General features: G+C 38.4%; 1 protein-coding gene across 2 annotated transcripts in view; it reads left to right on the top strand.

The window, feature by feature from the left end:
- MYO1D (myosin ID) overlaps positions 1-15,264 on the top strand; it is a 320,834-nt gene that overhangs the window by 82,953 nt on the left and 222,617 nt on the right. For both annotated transcript variants that reach the window (XM_045836252.1, XM_045836251.1), the window contains exons 4-10: positions 1,947-2,112; positions 3,353-3,406; positions 4,676-4,771; positions 8,359-8,475; positions 10,372-10,575; positions 13,457-13,602; positions 13,679-13,793. In XM_045836252.1, the coding sequence (XP_045692208.1) occupies positions 1,947-2,112; positions 3,353-3,406; positions 4,676-4,771; positions 8,359-8,475; positions 10,372-10,575; positions 13,457-13,602; positions 13,679-13,793 (898 nt within the window). The remainder of the gene's footprint in view (positions 1-1,946; positions 2,113-3,352; positions 3,407-4,675; positions 4,772-8,358; positions 8,476-10,371; positions 10,576-13,456; positions 13,603-13,678; positions 13,794-15,264) is intronic.

The raw sequence follows: 15,264 nt of genomic DNA, 5'->3' as shown, positions 1-15,264 counted from the left end.
TGTCTTTAATAGGAAAAGCTGACTACTATGGTAAGCTTTACATAAAGATAAAACAAAATGAAATTATTCTGAAACAGATGAAAGTGTCCCCTTTCTACTTTATAATTGCTTCCTTAAATGTATGTGGTCAGCAAAGATGTTATAACTCACACGGGTAGGTTTTATGGTTCAAACCTGCACAGGTTACTTGCTCTTTCTATTTCTGTCTTTTTAAAACTGTTGTCCTGAGGAGCCCTTGGTTCCGAGAGTGAAAGGGGCTCTGGGAGGCAGACCCACACCATCATCATTACATCTGGAGTCCTGGTACTAGGAGTGCTCAGCTGGCTCATTTCCTAAGAGGGTTTCAGCCACACCAGGCTGCCACTCACTGTAAGATGAGTAAGAAAGCTCCTGTGCACTGTCCGGGGCCCAGCGTTTAGCAGTGTCTGGCATATAGCATTTGCTTAATAAATGTGTAAGGAGTGAATAGATGAGTTTTTTTTAAATAAAGAAAAGTATGTCTATAAAGCCATATGACTCAACTTTCTTATGTGGTGTGGACTTTTTGAAGAGGGAAAGGATTTTTCAGAGCTGCTGCTTTGAAGCTCACTATTCATTCACTAAAGAGTGACATTCCATATACACTTCTCCGACTTCAGTTTTATTAATAGAAAGAAGGGATGCTGGCTTGCTGTGAGAGAAGAGAATTTAGACTCTACTACCCGATGTGGGCTTTCTCCCTTTCATCCCAGTTGGACTGGATGGTCAGGTCAAAAGAGACATTTTTATTAATTGTGACATTTCCCACTTCTCATTCTGACTTTGCAATCTAATAAGACAAAAAATGTGAGTAATTTTTTAAAATTTCCTTAAGAGGTCAGGAGAATAACAGGCTAAGAACTAAGCTGATTTTATTTCTAAACTTGGTGTAGTAAAGTAAGGCATATGAACATTAGCCAGTCTTTCACAAGCACATCTTACCATAGTTTTACCAAAGACAGTTTTCTTTGTTTACCATAAGGAAGCAGCTTCCTCCCACATTTTAAAAGTATACTTTCATTTCAGAGGAGGGAAGGTTGTAGGGCCACTTACAGTCATAGTGGAAGGAACAGTTGGTCTGCTCCGTCAGGTCAGCTCCGTGGCCAGAGTTACTTCTGCAGGTATGTGCATGCTCTGTCAGTGAGCTAAAACAAACACTTGAGGAGGGCGAAGTTAAAGTATATCCATTGGGAAAGACTGCTCTGGAGAAGATTAGCAATCATTAAAGAAAGAGTGACCTAACTGATACAGAAGGGAGATTCCATACAGCTTCAAACAAAAATGATGAGCGATTTCTAAACTAATGAAGGCCACATTGATGACATATAACTTAAGTACAATCAATTTTACAGTTCTAGGCTTTATAAGCAAGTACTTGAAAAAATTGTGTAATTTTCTGTTTCACCCATTTTTTCTTTTCAGAACATACTGTTTTAAGATTTTTCTCTGTGTAACAAAAAAAAGTTCATTTAAAAGAAAAAACTAAAAATTACAGCATTATGTCGAAGGTAAAGGTTCCCTGAAATCCCAGCCTACCTACCCCATCAGCTTAGGTAACCATAGCAAAGTGTGCTGTTCACTCAGGTTTTTAAGCATTTGCTAACACGTGTGCATAAGCACATACCCTCACGTGTGTGTGCACACACACTACAATATGTATTATTTTGCAACTTAATTTTTCATTCATTAATATATTCTGGACATAGTTCTATATCAGTACATGTGCTTGGAAACAAAAATTTATTTTGATTCATTCCTGTTGGTGGACGTTTATGTTGTGTGTGTGCACGTGTGTGTAGAGTAGCAAACAATGCTTTAGCGAGCATCTTTGTATAAATATTTGCATGTCTTTTAATGAGACCTAGTTTTTTTAAAGGTCCAGCCTTTTAAAAACTTTTTATAATGATTTTCATTTGTCTGTGTTCAAGAGTGAAGAATATGTTACTTAAGTCCAACTGTGTCTTGGAAGCTTTTGGAAATGCCAAAACCAACCGTAATGACAACTCAAGCAGGTTTGGAAAATACATGGATATCAACTTTGATTTCAAGGGGGACCCTATTGGTGGACATATCAATAACTACTTATTGGAGAAGGTAAAATGTGCTTAATTTCTCAGGATAATGTTTACAAGTACTGGATATATATATTTTTTAAATCTTAATTATAGAATTTCTTTAATTGCTTCAAAGTAGCTTTTAATACTATTCTCCCTCCCTTCCAGCTCCTCAGTTAGCTTTCTGTGATAGGATCTTCTTTTGTGTTCTTTTATTAGCACTTACAATATCAAGTTGAAAAAAGTTACAGGCTTTGTAGAGAAAGATTTAGGTATGTGGGTAGGAGGGGGTCGCAGTGGTATGAGACTGTGCAACTTCTGGGTAAGTTTTAACCAAACACCAATCTGGGACTAATCCTTTCTACCCTGTTTACACATCACCGCCTCCCATATGCCTTGGAGTTTTTGGGTTGTTTGTTTTTAATGTATTATACAAGAACTATCACGTTCATTACCTGAAATAACACTGTTTTCAAACAATCAGGAGCTACAACTCATTTTAATTGGCTTATAACTGACATACAACATTGTGTAAGTTTGAGGTATACAATGTATCGATTTGATACTCCCATGTGTTTTTATTCAAATTAATTTGAAATCTCATTTTCTTCTAGTTTCTATTTGTCTGTGGCATCCTTTATGGCATTTAAAAGGTGCTTATTAAATTGAAGTCAGACTATTAAGGAAATTAAGTGTTTCTATCAGAGTCAGTTAGAGAAGGACAGGAAACGCCAGGTATTATCACTGATGTTTCCAAATGTTCCATGGCTTCACTTTATGTGCAGATTCCCTGTGAATGAACATACATTTTCATAATAGCAGTCTCGTAATAACAGTCTTTTGGGAACCACCTAAGGCAGGAGTTTCCATAGACAAGTCTTGCTGAACTGATTTTATTGCAGACTATAAGGCATTGCTCTTTGAAATGCCAGCAGACGCTGGGGTAGGGAACGTTGAGACTACTTGTCTCTAAATGGTCCTTCCTATTCTCTCCACTTCCAATTTCATCCTAAAAAAATTCCATCTTTAGTGTCAAAGTTAAAGATATCAAAATAGCCTTAATTTTTTTTTGGGGGGGGGATTCTGTTTTAAGCAATAAAAAGAATTATTGAAAGATTGTACAGAAAACCACATAAAGGCGACCTTGTTTTAGACAGGTGCTCTCCTTGGGGTCTTAGGACATTTACATGCACTGTTGATAGAGGACTATCTGAGAAAGTGGCTTTTGTTTTGTTTTAAGAGTACCTTCTCAGATTAACGATTTTAATTTTTTTTCTTAGTCTCGAGTGATTGTGCAACAGCCAGGAGAAAGAAGCTTTCATTCTTTCTATCAGGTTAGTAATCTTCTGTAATGCAGATCATTGATCATTTGCTCATTTGTGCAGGAAATGCATGTATTTATATTGGGGTTTTCCCTTGCCCCGTGCCTCCCTCGCCTCCATTGGCCCATGACACGTTATACACATGTGCACACATGCACACAGCCTACCCATATGCTTCTCAGAGATTTGATTAGCATGGCAATCAGAAGATCTAGCAGGTAACTAGCCAACCACATGACTGCCTTGGTTGAGCATCGCCTGCGTTTCTTTGCAGCGCAGATAACAGTTAAATGACTTGGAAAAGCTTTTGAAATGAGAAATCCTGAATATGTCAAATTAATTTTGTTTCATTTTAAATTGAAACTGTTGTTCCCTGATTTGGGAGCTCCAGAGATGGCAACATAAACTCAGTTTATTTTGCTCACAGAGACTACAAAGCAATATGATTACTTCAAAAAAACAAATTTACGATTCAAAAGAATTATCTTTTTATCCAATCAAAGCTGTGATTGCTTTGAAAAAACTTTTAAAAAAAAATTTTGAACACCTCTTTTGGGAATGCTTTTAGAGACTAAGGCAAAATCTTTCACAGTAGCCCTCCTGTTAAAAAGTCTTTTTACTCAGAATACAACTTTCATACATCATTATTTTTTAAAGCCCAACATAATATAAACCAGTGCTAATAAATAAAGTAGATGGCCCAATTAAACCATACTGTCTTGGATTTTTATAAAATAAAATTATAAAATTAGTAACATTTATTTCTATGTGTGAACGATCATGGTTACCCAATTATCCTCCTTTCCTGAGATACAGAGATGGATGAGGAAAAGCCATTTTTTCCAGTATGACTCCGCCTGTGACTGTCTGCTGATAACCTCTTACTTCGGTGGCAATACGGACTTTTTCTGAATTTTGAAACACAGGTCTATCCTGTCTGGTGATGAGGCTGCTGGGCAGGTGACCAGCGCAGAGAGCCTAGGCTTCTGTCTTACAGATGACCATAATAAAAACAAGAACCTTTTATGCCAGCTATGTTATGAAAGAGCTAAGACTTTTAAAGTGATTTTCTTCATGATTTTATAACATTCTCCACGACTGATAACTACTGAAACTGTTAACTTCAAGGTAGAAAACAAAACAAAATTTCACAGCCAGAAACAGAAGGTCCTAAGTAAATTAAGCCCAGAAAATGAATAAAAGCTAGCTTGCTTTTGTTAGACCATCTGGTATATTTGGCTCAGTATGCATTTGGCCAATTTATGTTATATTGTTTTTTAGCTACTCCAGGGGGGTTCAGAACAGATACTACGCTCTCTACATCTGCAGAAATCCCTTTCTGCCTACAACTATATCCATGTAGGAGCTCAATTAAAGGTGAGTGTTTCCTCTTTGAAATTGCTCAGATGGAGAATCAGAGAAAGCATCAGAGGGGATATTAAATAATTATCTGGTCCAGCCTGCTGCCTTTAGGGAAATGAATGACTCTTTTATTATTAAAATACCTAAAGGCAGAGATTCAATACCTGATTGACTCAACAACCTTGCTTAGTAACCCATTACTATATATTGTCACCATCTGACAGGAAAGAAGTTTCTCTCTTATGATCTTTGTTTTCTTTTCATTTTTAATTCCATTCTCTTTGACACTAAAAAATATTGCTATGACTAGCAAATCCACCTCAAAAGAAGATAGCGTATGATTTGGACAAAGGCAGGTTGTTAAGACAAAAGAAAATGTAAAAGTGTTTTCATTGAAATGACTATTAGAGGTCTCCATTCACCATTTTTTTTTCAACTATTGATGTGTTGTAGAAGTAGTCCTGTGACCCTTAGAGCATTTCGGTTTACCTTCAAAATTTTATCTTTTTTTCCTTCCCTTGCATGTGAGTCCTTGCACACATATGCAGGTACTTTTTGCTCCTTTTTTTTTTTCTAATTAGACTTCTGCTAGTCATTTTTCAGCTAACCCTAATAATAGTTGGTTGATGTTAGATTGTAAAACAATATTTACAGTATTATTCTAGTTTGTTGGGGGAAGGTACTATATTAAAATACATAAAATTAGACATAGAGGGAAATAGACCAACATTTTAGTTGTTTATTCTAGATTAATGAGATTGCAGATCCATATTTGTGTTTTCTTTTTCATATTTTAAATGTCTTCTATGATTAAAAATGCATTGCTGTTATAGTTGGGGGAAAAGCTCTAAGGTGTGGGCAGTGTTCTTTTTACTTCTAAATTTTTATTACTCATCTTAAGCTACTTATACCTGCATTACTGGCTTACCTGTATTTTTATTGCCGTGCATAGAAATAAATTATATTTAGGGTTTCACAATTAATTTTCCATTGTTTGACATTTATGTTGCATGATATTTTTACTTTCATAGTCATCTGAGAGCAGGACATTTGGACAAAATTGATTAAAAACAAACAAAACATTAGAAGGCAGCACTTCAGCCTTTTGAAATCGGCCAGCGGTACTAAAGATGTGTGATGTACAAAGAATGGTAAAGACCAGTGACAGGAAATACTGCTTTTTGTCAGATTGTCTCATTGGCCAAATTACTTTTGGCCAGGTCACACAGACCCTCCCCCAGAGAGAGAGCAAGAATGAAATGACCACTTTGCCTTCTGAGATAAATTTAACTTAGATTCCCTTTTCATCAGATTTTGCCATTCCTATCCCTCTCCTCCACTTTTTCTTCCTCTCTAATAAAAACAAAGAAGTATTACATGACCATAGTCTATAGTTGAAGTAAAGATTAACCTAAATGAAACAAAAATAGCCAGAGCTTCCTGTCCAGAAATAATTATTGACAATAGTTTGTATATATATTTAAAAATGGATTTATTAATAAATCTTAATTAAATAAAGCTGCTTTTATTATATTACAATACAATTATTAATATTTCCATGTTAACAAATACAAATTAAATTACTTTAATAACTATAAAGCATCACTCTGCACATTATAATTTTACTTAACTATCCTAAAATATAGGGGTCATATACAATTTAAATATTTTGGGTTGCAGGTAAGATAAGACTCAAAAATCTCCAAAAACAATAAGGAACTTATCTCACATAACAAGAAGCCCTGAACTGAAGCCATTTCAGAGTTGGTTAATTCAAGGTCTTAACAGTGTTGATAGGGACCCAGATGTTATTTGTTTCTCCAACTTACAACTCTGCTATCCTCACTGGAGCCAGCTTGTCTGCTTTGGCTAATTTTCCTCATGGTCCCAAAATAGCAGCAGCAGTTCTAGGAGTCACAGGCCGAGGAAATATTCCTGGCTCATATCCCTTCATAAGTTAGGGTGACTGCGTGTCTTATTGGCCAGAATGGAATCACATGGCCATGGCTGACCAATCATTTGGTGAGGGGAATAAGATCACTAAGATTACTATAGACTAATGAAGATATTCCTCCTGAGTCCGGGAGACACCCATCCTGAGGGACACATGTAATTGGAGAGGGGTGAGCAAATCAGGATTCTATCAGGAAGAAATGGAGGTGGGGAGTGGCTGGTAGCTGAGCAGCCAGCAAGTTCCCCATGGGAGGATATTTAGAATTTTTTTGTCTCGTTTCTTTGCAATTTCAACACAATTGCAGCTTATAATAATAGTAATATCTGATGCTTATTGAGTGCCTTTTATGTGCTAAAAACTAAGGTGCTTTATGTGCATTCTCCTTCAGTTCTCACAACAGTCCTGCAAGAAGTGTGTTATTATGTCCATTTTATCTAAGAGGAAATCAAGAATCAGTGAGGTTAAATATCTTGCCCAAGGTTGAAGAACAGGGAGGTGGAAGAGCTTGTGTGGTTGTGTCCCGGACACTAGAGGACCCCTTCCTGTGCCTTTCCTCAAAAGGTTAGAAACTCAACAAGGAAAGGGTCAGTCAGGCCCTCTGAAGCTGCTGCTTTGGGATAACATCTAAGATAGGCAGTTACCATTGCTTCATTGTGAATTTCTGTCAATACCCTGATATTTCCAACCTGAGAGCTTCAGCTTCTCAAGGCAGGTGATTCTCTTTGGACCCTGTCTTAGTCCAGTTGACAGCTACAACAAAAATACCATACGCTAGGTGGCTTATTATACATGACAGATGTTTATTTCTCACGATTCTGAAGGCTGGGAAGTCCAAAATCCAGGCACCTGCAGATTCAGTGTCTGGCAAGGGCCCACTTCTGGGTTTGTAGATGAGCCTTCTCACTGTATCCTCACAGGGTAGAAGGGACGGAGACTCCCTGGGGCCTCGTTTGTAAGGCACTGATCCCATCACAAGGGCTCTACCCTCAGGCCTTATCATCTCCCAAAGGCCGCACTTCCTAATATCATCACTTTTTGGGTTAGGATTTCAACGGATGAATTTTGGGGACACAAACATTTAATCTATAGCAAACCCTCTGAACCAGAGTGTCTGATGCACCGAGTGTTTGCGAAATTATAGTCCCAAACTAGTTACCAGTTTGCTGAAAGATTGAGGCACGTTGCTTGCTTTGAGGGTTTTCTTTCTGTCCCCTGTGAAACCCGAAGCCTGACTCCATGAGAGACAGAGTGTTGTTTCCACCCTGTACGAGATGAATTGTGGGATAAAAGGCCACAGGCTCCCACAGTCCATGTTTCCCTTGTGTCTCTGCACGTCCTCCGCCGTTTCCATCATTCATCACAGGGGCCATTGGCTTCTCTGAGTCGGCTCAGGACTTGCTCCCTCACTGAAGGTTCCAGAAAAGTACCAGACATTTACTTTGGGTGACAGCAGCTCTCACACACAAGTGGGCATTGTGTGTGCTGAAAGACGTCTCTACCCTGGAAATCATTTTTATTTTCTCTGGATGCTCATGACTTACTACAAAAGCCTCAAGACCCTGACTAAATTTGAATTTAGTCTCCTAATTATTGAATTTTAATGCTCATTTGAAATGTCTGTGACTTAATGTTTCCATTTCATTCCTAGTCTTCTATCAATGATGCTGCAGAATTCAAAGTCGTAGCTGATGCCATGAAAGTAATCGGCTTCAAACCTGAGGAGATTCAGACAGTGTATAAAATTTTGGCTACTATTCTTCACTTGGTGAGTAGGGATGCCTCTCAGCAGCTACTGCCTCCCTGTGGAGACAGGATGCTCTTTCTGATTTTGGACTTTTTCCTTACAAATTTAAAAAGTAACTCGTGTAGAAAAATTGTCTCTCATGTTTTGAAGAAATTATTTTATCAGTATTTCTGTCTGTCATAGTATCATATTAGGAGGGATTTTCCAAGCCACGATAGGTTTTGAGACTATGGCTTTACTTATTTATCTTACTGGTTTATGTCAAGAATAAGAGAATTCAGCATTTAGCAAGGATATGACTACCAACAGTATAAATTAAAATCCTCTGAACAGAATAAATTTCTAACAGCATTTGAAACATTGGAGTCATAGGTTATTAGAACTGGAATTTTGATCATCTCATTGTACAGGTTGGGAAATGAGCCCCATGGCGGGGCATGACTGGCTCAAAGGTACAGGGTTCATGGCAGCCAACACCATGGACCGGGCTGGCCAAATGATGGTCCAGTTGTTTTCTACTACACCACACCCAACCCAGAGGAAGGGAAGAACCATGTGTCAGACCTCTTTCATGACTATTTATATAATTGGAGGTGTTTAAAATATAATGAACGTGCCTTGGCTGGTGTGGCTCAGTGGATTGAGCACCAGCCTGCGAACCAAAGGGTTGCTGGTTCAATTCCCAGTCAGGGCACATGCCTGGGTTGTAGGCCAGGTTCCCAGTGTGGGGTGTGCTAGAGGCAACCAATTGATATTTCTCTCCCTCTCTTTCTCCCTCTCTTCCCATCTGTCTAAAAATAAATAAAATCTTTAAAAAAATTTTTTTATTTATTTTTATTTTTTAATCATTGTTCAAATACAGTTTTCTCCTTTTTACTCCCAATCCAGTCCCCCCTCCCACCCTAAAAAAATTTTTAAATATAATGAATGTGTAACCTCACAGCAAATGAGTGACAACATGAATTCAAATAGAATAAAGATTATCTTTCACTTCTTTGTAGCAAGATTTAACTCTAAATGAATCAGAACCTTTGTAAAAATAGTATATAGCAATATAAATGGTATGTTCCTGACTAGGAAGACTTCAATATTATAAATTTTCTCATTCTCGTAGTTTATAAATGTAGTATAACAGTGTCCTTCAGAATCAAAATAGAAATTTTGTTTTCAAGTTGACACAATGATTCTGGAATTTACCTGGAACATGTTTACTGTTCCAAATAAAATGTGTTAAAGCAGAACAGTAGGGTGGGGAAAGGAAGGAGAAAAGACATGACAAATTTTTACCAGATTTTACACAATATCTTAAAACTTGTTGCAAAATTCAGCACTAGACTAATCGACAGATTAGCAGATTTCATTGATGGTTAGTATTTATTGAATGAATGGACTATAAAAAGACTCAAAAAACTTAGAATTTCACATATAATACAAGTAACATTTCAAATCAAGACAAAAAGCTAAACTATTCATATAATAGTGTTGGAGCAACTAACTAACTGTCAGAAAAAATAAGGTTAGATTCTTATTTTACGCTACATACAAACAAATCCTAAGTGTACTAAAAGTTTACATGTAAGAAAAAAAATGGTACAACTATTAGGAAATATGAAATATTTATAAAACCATTGGGCTACAGATGGTCTAAGTATGACATCAATGAAAGATTCATAGATTTGACTACAAGTATAAAGCATGCACCCATTTAAATCATTTACTAAAAATTAAAAGAAATGGGTGTCTGGAGAAGAGGAAAAAATGGATAAAGCGCTAGGTTTTTATGCATAATTTATTTAGGAAAATAGGTGCTACAAAGAGAGTCACTTTGAATTATGCCTTATGTTGGCAGATTCCCTGACATAATGTTACAGAATCTCATTGGCAATGCTGTGTCCTGTTTCTTCCCTTTTGGTGTAGGGAAATTTAAAATTTGTGGTGGACGGTGACACACCTCTTATTGAAAATGGCAAGGTTGTGTCCATCATCGCAGAGTTGCTGTCCACCAAGACAGACATGGTGGAGAAAGCCCTTCTCTACCGGACTGTGGCAACAGGGCGCGACATCATCGACAAGCAGCACACGGAACAGGAAGCTAGCTACGGCAGGGACGCCTTCGCTAAGGTGAGACTTGAACTCACATTCTCTGGGCCTGCTGTTGATCTCAGTTGCAGTTTCAGTGCATTTCTGCGGGGATGTGTTCACATGTTCCTTGAAAGTAGGCTAAGACTTTTAGAAACTGTAATGATACTTTTTGGCCGTCACGGTCTCAGTAAAAACCCCGGCTGTGAGCATCACTACTAGAAAATGTTCCAAGAAAAGCAAAGCTAACTGACTGGCAGGCTGACGATGCTTGCTTTGCGGGGCCCCTCGCCTGCACCGGCCCCTCTTGTGGCTCTCTGTTTTGCTCCTCTCACTTAGCAATGCTTCATGGGAGTCGCCTTCGAGTCCCCTGATGGAGTTCCGACCCATTCTGTTTGTCTGTGTACCAGTGCACAGTGATGGTTCCAGAATGTATTAACCATCCTCCTTCTAAGTCGTTCACCTCGTCTCCGTTTTTGCCACCACAAACAGTGCTGCAGGTGGGCCCGGACCTCGCTGTGCACACAAGTGCTTTCATGTCAGTTGGGGGGACTCCTGGGAATGAGCTTGTCCAGTCACAGGACACACTGATTGTAAACTTTACCTTTACTGATTTTATAGGTACATAGTGATACCTTATCATTTTCACTTTAATTTTTATTACTAGTGTATTTAAGCATCTTGTCATAGAAGATATTTAAGTATGTTCTGAGAATTGCCCGAGTATATTCTTTGTACATATTTCTTTGGGGCTGTTATCTTTTTATTATCCATTTGTAAAAGCTAATAACTTTAACCGTTTGCCTATTTTCTGTGTGGCAAATGTTTTATTTTTTCAAGTCTTAGATTTTTCTTTTCTTTTCTGGTTGATTAGGTTGCTTTCTATTCCATTTTTTATTCTTGTAAGTCCTAGGCTTGGTTTTCAGTCGCGGGAAGAAATTGAATTTCTCAGTGCAATGGAGAGTGAAGGATTTGAAGGCGCAACAATGACATGGTTTGAATTTTTTAAATGATTACTCTGGCTCAGTATGGAGAGTCTTATGCGGGGGGAGGGGAGGTGGGTAAGGTGAAAATGGAAGCAAAAAGACCAATTAAGGGGATATTTCAGAAATCCAGGAGAGAGACTGGTAGCTTGGACTAGGAAGGCAGCAAAGGCAGTGGGGAGAAGAGGGTGAATTGAAACCTACCATGTGTGGCAAATAAAATCCACAGGACCTATTTGTCTGGGGAATGATGGAATCAAGGAAATTCCTTAACATGGTCTGGCTCCAACCTACCTCTTCTGCCTCATTTCCTACTAGATTCCAGCCTCCTTTTTTTCACTCCAGCACATTAGTCTCCTCTCAGGCCGTTCAAGTTGTCTTCTCCCTTTCCTCTTCTGGCCACAGGGCCTCTGCACATGCTGTTTCCTCTGCTCGGATTGCTCTTCGCTCCCCTCTCGCATGGGTAACTCCTGCTCATCCTGACCTCAGCCCACTTTCTCAGAAAAGCCTCCCTGGGCCTCCTTAAACACTGAGAAGGTTAAACTCTCTTCAGAGCCCATGCACCAGTCCTTGAGTGTATGTGTGTGTGTGTGTGTGGTTTTCCCTTCACCTCACACCCTGAGCTCCTCAGAGACCATGTTGATGTTTGCCTGGCACTGTATTGTCAGCACACTGCACGTAGCAAGTACTCAGCACATACTTGTTGAATGAAGGAATAAATGCCTAAGTTTCTCTTGCCATTATTCATGGTTTAAAGTAGGGTAGGAATAGTTTTTGGGGATGGGAGAACAAGAGTCCTGACAGGACCTAAGTTTGAGGTGGCTGGGAAACATCTGGGAGTGTAGCCAAGCCTAGGAATCTGGAGCAGGGAGGAGAGGTCTGTGCTGGGATCATACACTGGGGAGGAGCAGTGTGTCCCTGCTGTTTCATATTGGGTGGTGCAGCTGAGAGAGGAGTTGGTGAAGAGAGAGGACTAGGAGGAATTCCAGCTTTCAGAGGTCATGTAGGGAGGACCTGCCAAAGGTCACCTAGAAGGAGCACCCAGTGAAATAAACAGAAAGTTGGAAAAGTGTGGTATCCTAGATCCCAGAGAGGGGAAGATTTCAAGAAGTGAGTGGGACATTCGGTTGAGGTGTGCTGAGTGTCTGAATAAGACATCCTTATAGCGAGATAAGAAAGTGTCTCAGTAGTGATGCTCAGGGTCCTCGATGAGCCATTTCAGTGGAGTATTGGGAGCTCAGCAAAGACTGGAGTGGACTGAAGAGTAAGGGGAGGTGAAGAATGGAGGCAGTGTATATAGATGCATGTCAGCAAAGGGAGTGGGTGGCTGGAGGGAGAAGTTAAGGAAAGGTTTTCTAAAGATGTGACATTGCAGAGCATGTTTTTACCAGGATGTGACTGTGTGTTTGTGTGTGGTGCTTTTGTCTACATGTGACATGGCATGTGTATCTTTGTATATTGGATGCATGTTTGATCCTCAAGGAATTTCAGAGTGTGGCCTTTGTTTAGCATTATAAATCAACACTTACATTTTTTAAATATATAGAGCTTTTTGTGGAACACAGTTATTAACTGATTGGCTTCCCACTTTTTTATAGTTGATGAGATTAACAACAAAGCAACAAAGTGACTTACATGGGAGAGTAGGCAAATTACTGAAATAGCTGGGCACAGAAACATACCTGGGGAGTATCGTTGGAGTACAATACATGGAGTAACTGATAATAATCTCAAAAATCCAAAGTATTTAGTTTTGCATACACTGTGTTGGGTTGTTGTTTTTTGACAAGGCAATCTGCCTTTTTATTGTTCTGCTTCAGGTAATAACTGCTATGCTAACCAGTAAGGAGAAGGATGATAGGAATTTAAAACTTTTCACAAGCCTAAGCATACACTCATTCCCAAATGGACAGGAATTTACGATGTTGTTTTCCTCACAGGCAATTTATGAGCGCCTCTTTTGTTGGATCGTGACTCGCATCAATGATATCATTGAGGTCAAGAACTATGACACCACGGTCCATGGGAAAAACACTGTCATCGGTGTCTTGGATATCTATGGCTTTGAGATCTTTGACAACAACAGGTAAACTGGATTAGATACTTTAAAAAGTATGGTCTACTTTTTATTTGTTTGAACTTCATGTATTCTTTTCTTGCAGCTTTGAGCAGTTCTGCATCAATTACTGCAATGAGAAACTGCAGCAGCTATTTATTCAGCTGGTTCTGAAGCAAGAGCAGGAGGAATACCAGCGGGAAGGGATCCCCTGGAAGCATGTGAGTAGACCTCTGTGGAAAATGTCTCCATGCCTTTCACAGATTATTGGTAGTGTCAAATCTTATCCTTTTTAAAGATATTTTAAAAAAATCTTTTGGGTACATGTAACACCAAAATTTTAGCTTTTCTTTTTGGGGATGTGTAAATACAATTCATTTTCAGGGTTGGTAGGTGGGATTTCTCTAATTTAAAGACTTCCTTGGCCCTGGTCAGTGTGACTCAGTTGGTTAGAGTATCACCTGGTAGACCAAAAGGTCACAGGTTCAATTCCCAGTCAAGGCAGATACCCAGGTTGCAGGTTTGATCCCTGGTCGGGGCATATACAAGAGGGCAACCAGTCAGTGTTTCCTTCTCTAATCAGTATCTCTCTCTTTGTCTCTCTCTCCGACCCTTCTCTCTAAAAAGCAATGGAAAAAAATGTCCTTGGGTGAAGATTAAAAAAAAAGACTCCCTTGTTGGTGCCCAGAAAATGATGAGTTATGATCAGTAAACGTGACATTTCTACTTCATGGCTGATACCAAATGGGTTTTCTCACTCACATCTGTCTATTAAGAGTTTAGCATCATTTATAAGTTACTCAGAGCAACAACTTTTGCCTTGAACTGATTGAACTTTGTTTCCAGATTTAGTTTCTTCTCCTTCTTCCTTTTCTTTCTTTTTCTCTTCTTACTCCTTTTTTCTCCTTCTCTACTTTGTAAACTGACATTGTATTGTCTTCAGTTGATGTTATTCCTGCTCTATGAAATCCTTGCATGAAAACACATTAATTTTATTTCCATTTATTTCCTGTGTGTCACATTTCAATCACCTCTGTTTTCATGACTCTTTCTAAACTATAATATTTGTCAGTGTCAAAGTAGCTGGCAATATATAGCTAGAGTGTATGACTGGTCTGGAGTGAAAACCCTGATATCAGCTAATATGCATGATAGTTAGACCTCCTGACCATGATAAAAATGAGACTCAGTAATTTTTCTTTTAAACTTATACTTTAAACAATTTCAAGAACAGACTTGAACAATGCAAATTTCTAAGTTTCCATAAGTTTCTGTGTTTATCCTCTTGTTAAATGGTATAGACAATAAAAATAAAGTCAATTATTTGTTTTGTGATACTCAACATTATAGCAGTGAAAAATCTATTTGAAAGGCTGTGTTTAAATTATTTTTATGTTCCTTTCCACCTTCCCATTCTATCTCCTCTCATTCAGAAAAACAAGGCTATGATAGCTTTCCTGCTTCAAATTGCATCTTTGCCTTTCATCATATGTTAAACATTAGAATACCATAAAAATTTTGTTCAAGTACACCATGATCAAGTGGGATTCATCCCAGGGATGCAAGGATGGTACAATATTCACAAGTCAATAAACGTAATACATCACATAAACAAAATGAAAGATAAAAATCACATGATCATAGCAATAGATGAGGAAAAAGCATTTGATAAAGTACAGCACCCATTTATGA

The sequence above is a fragment of the Phyllostomus hastatus genome, unplaced genomic scaffold (assembly GCF_019186645.2).
Source record: "Phyllostomus hastatus isolate PE091 unplaced genomic scaffold, TTU_PhHast_1.1 phas_contig_210, whole genome shotgun sequence".
NCBI classification, from domain to species: Eukaryota; Metazoa; Chordata; class Mammalia; order Chiroptera; family Phyllostomidae; genus Phyllostomus; species Phyllostomus hastatus.
This window is presented reverse-complemented; position numbering and strand designations above follow the sequence as displayed.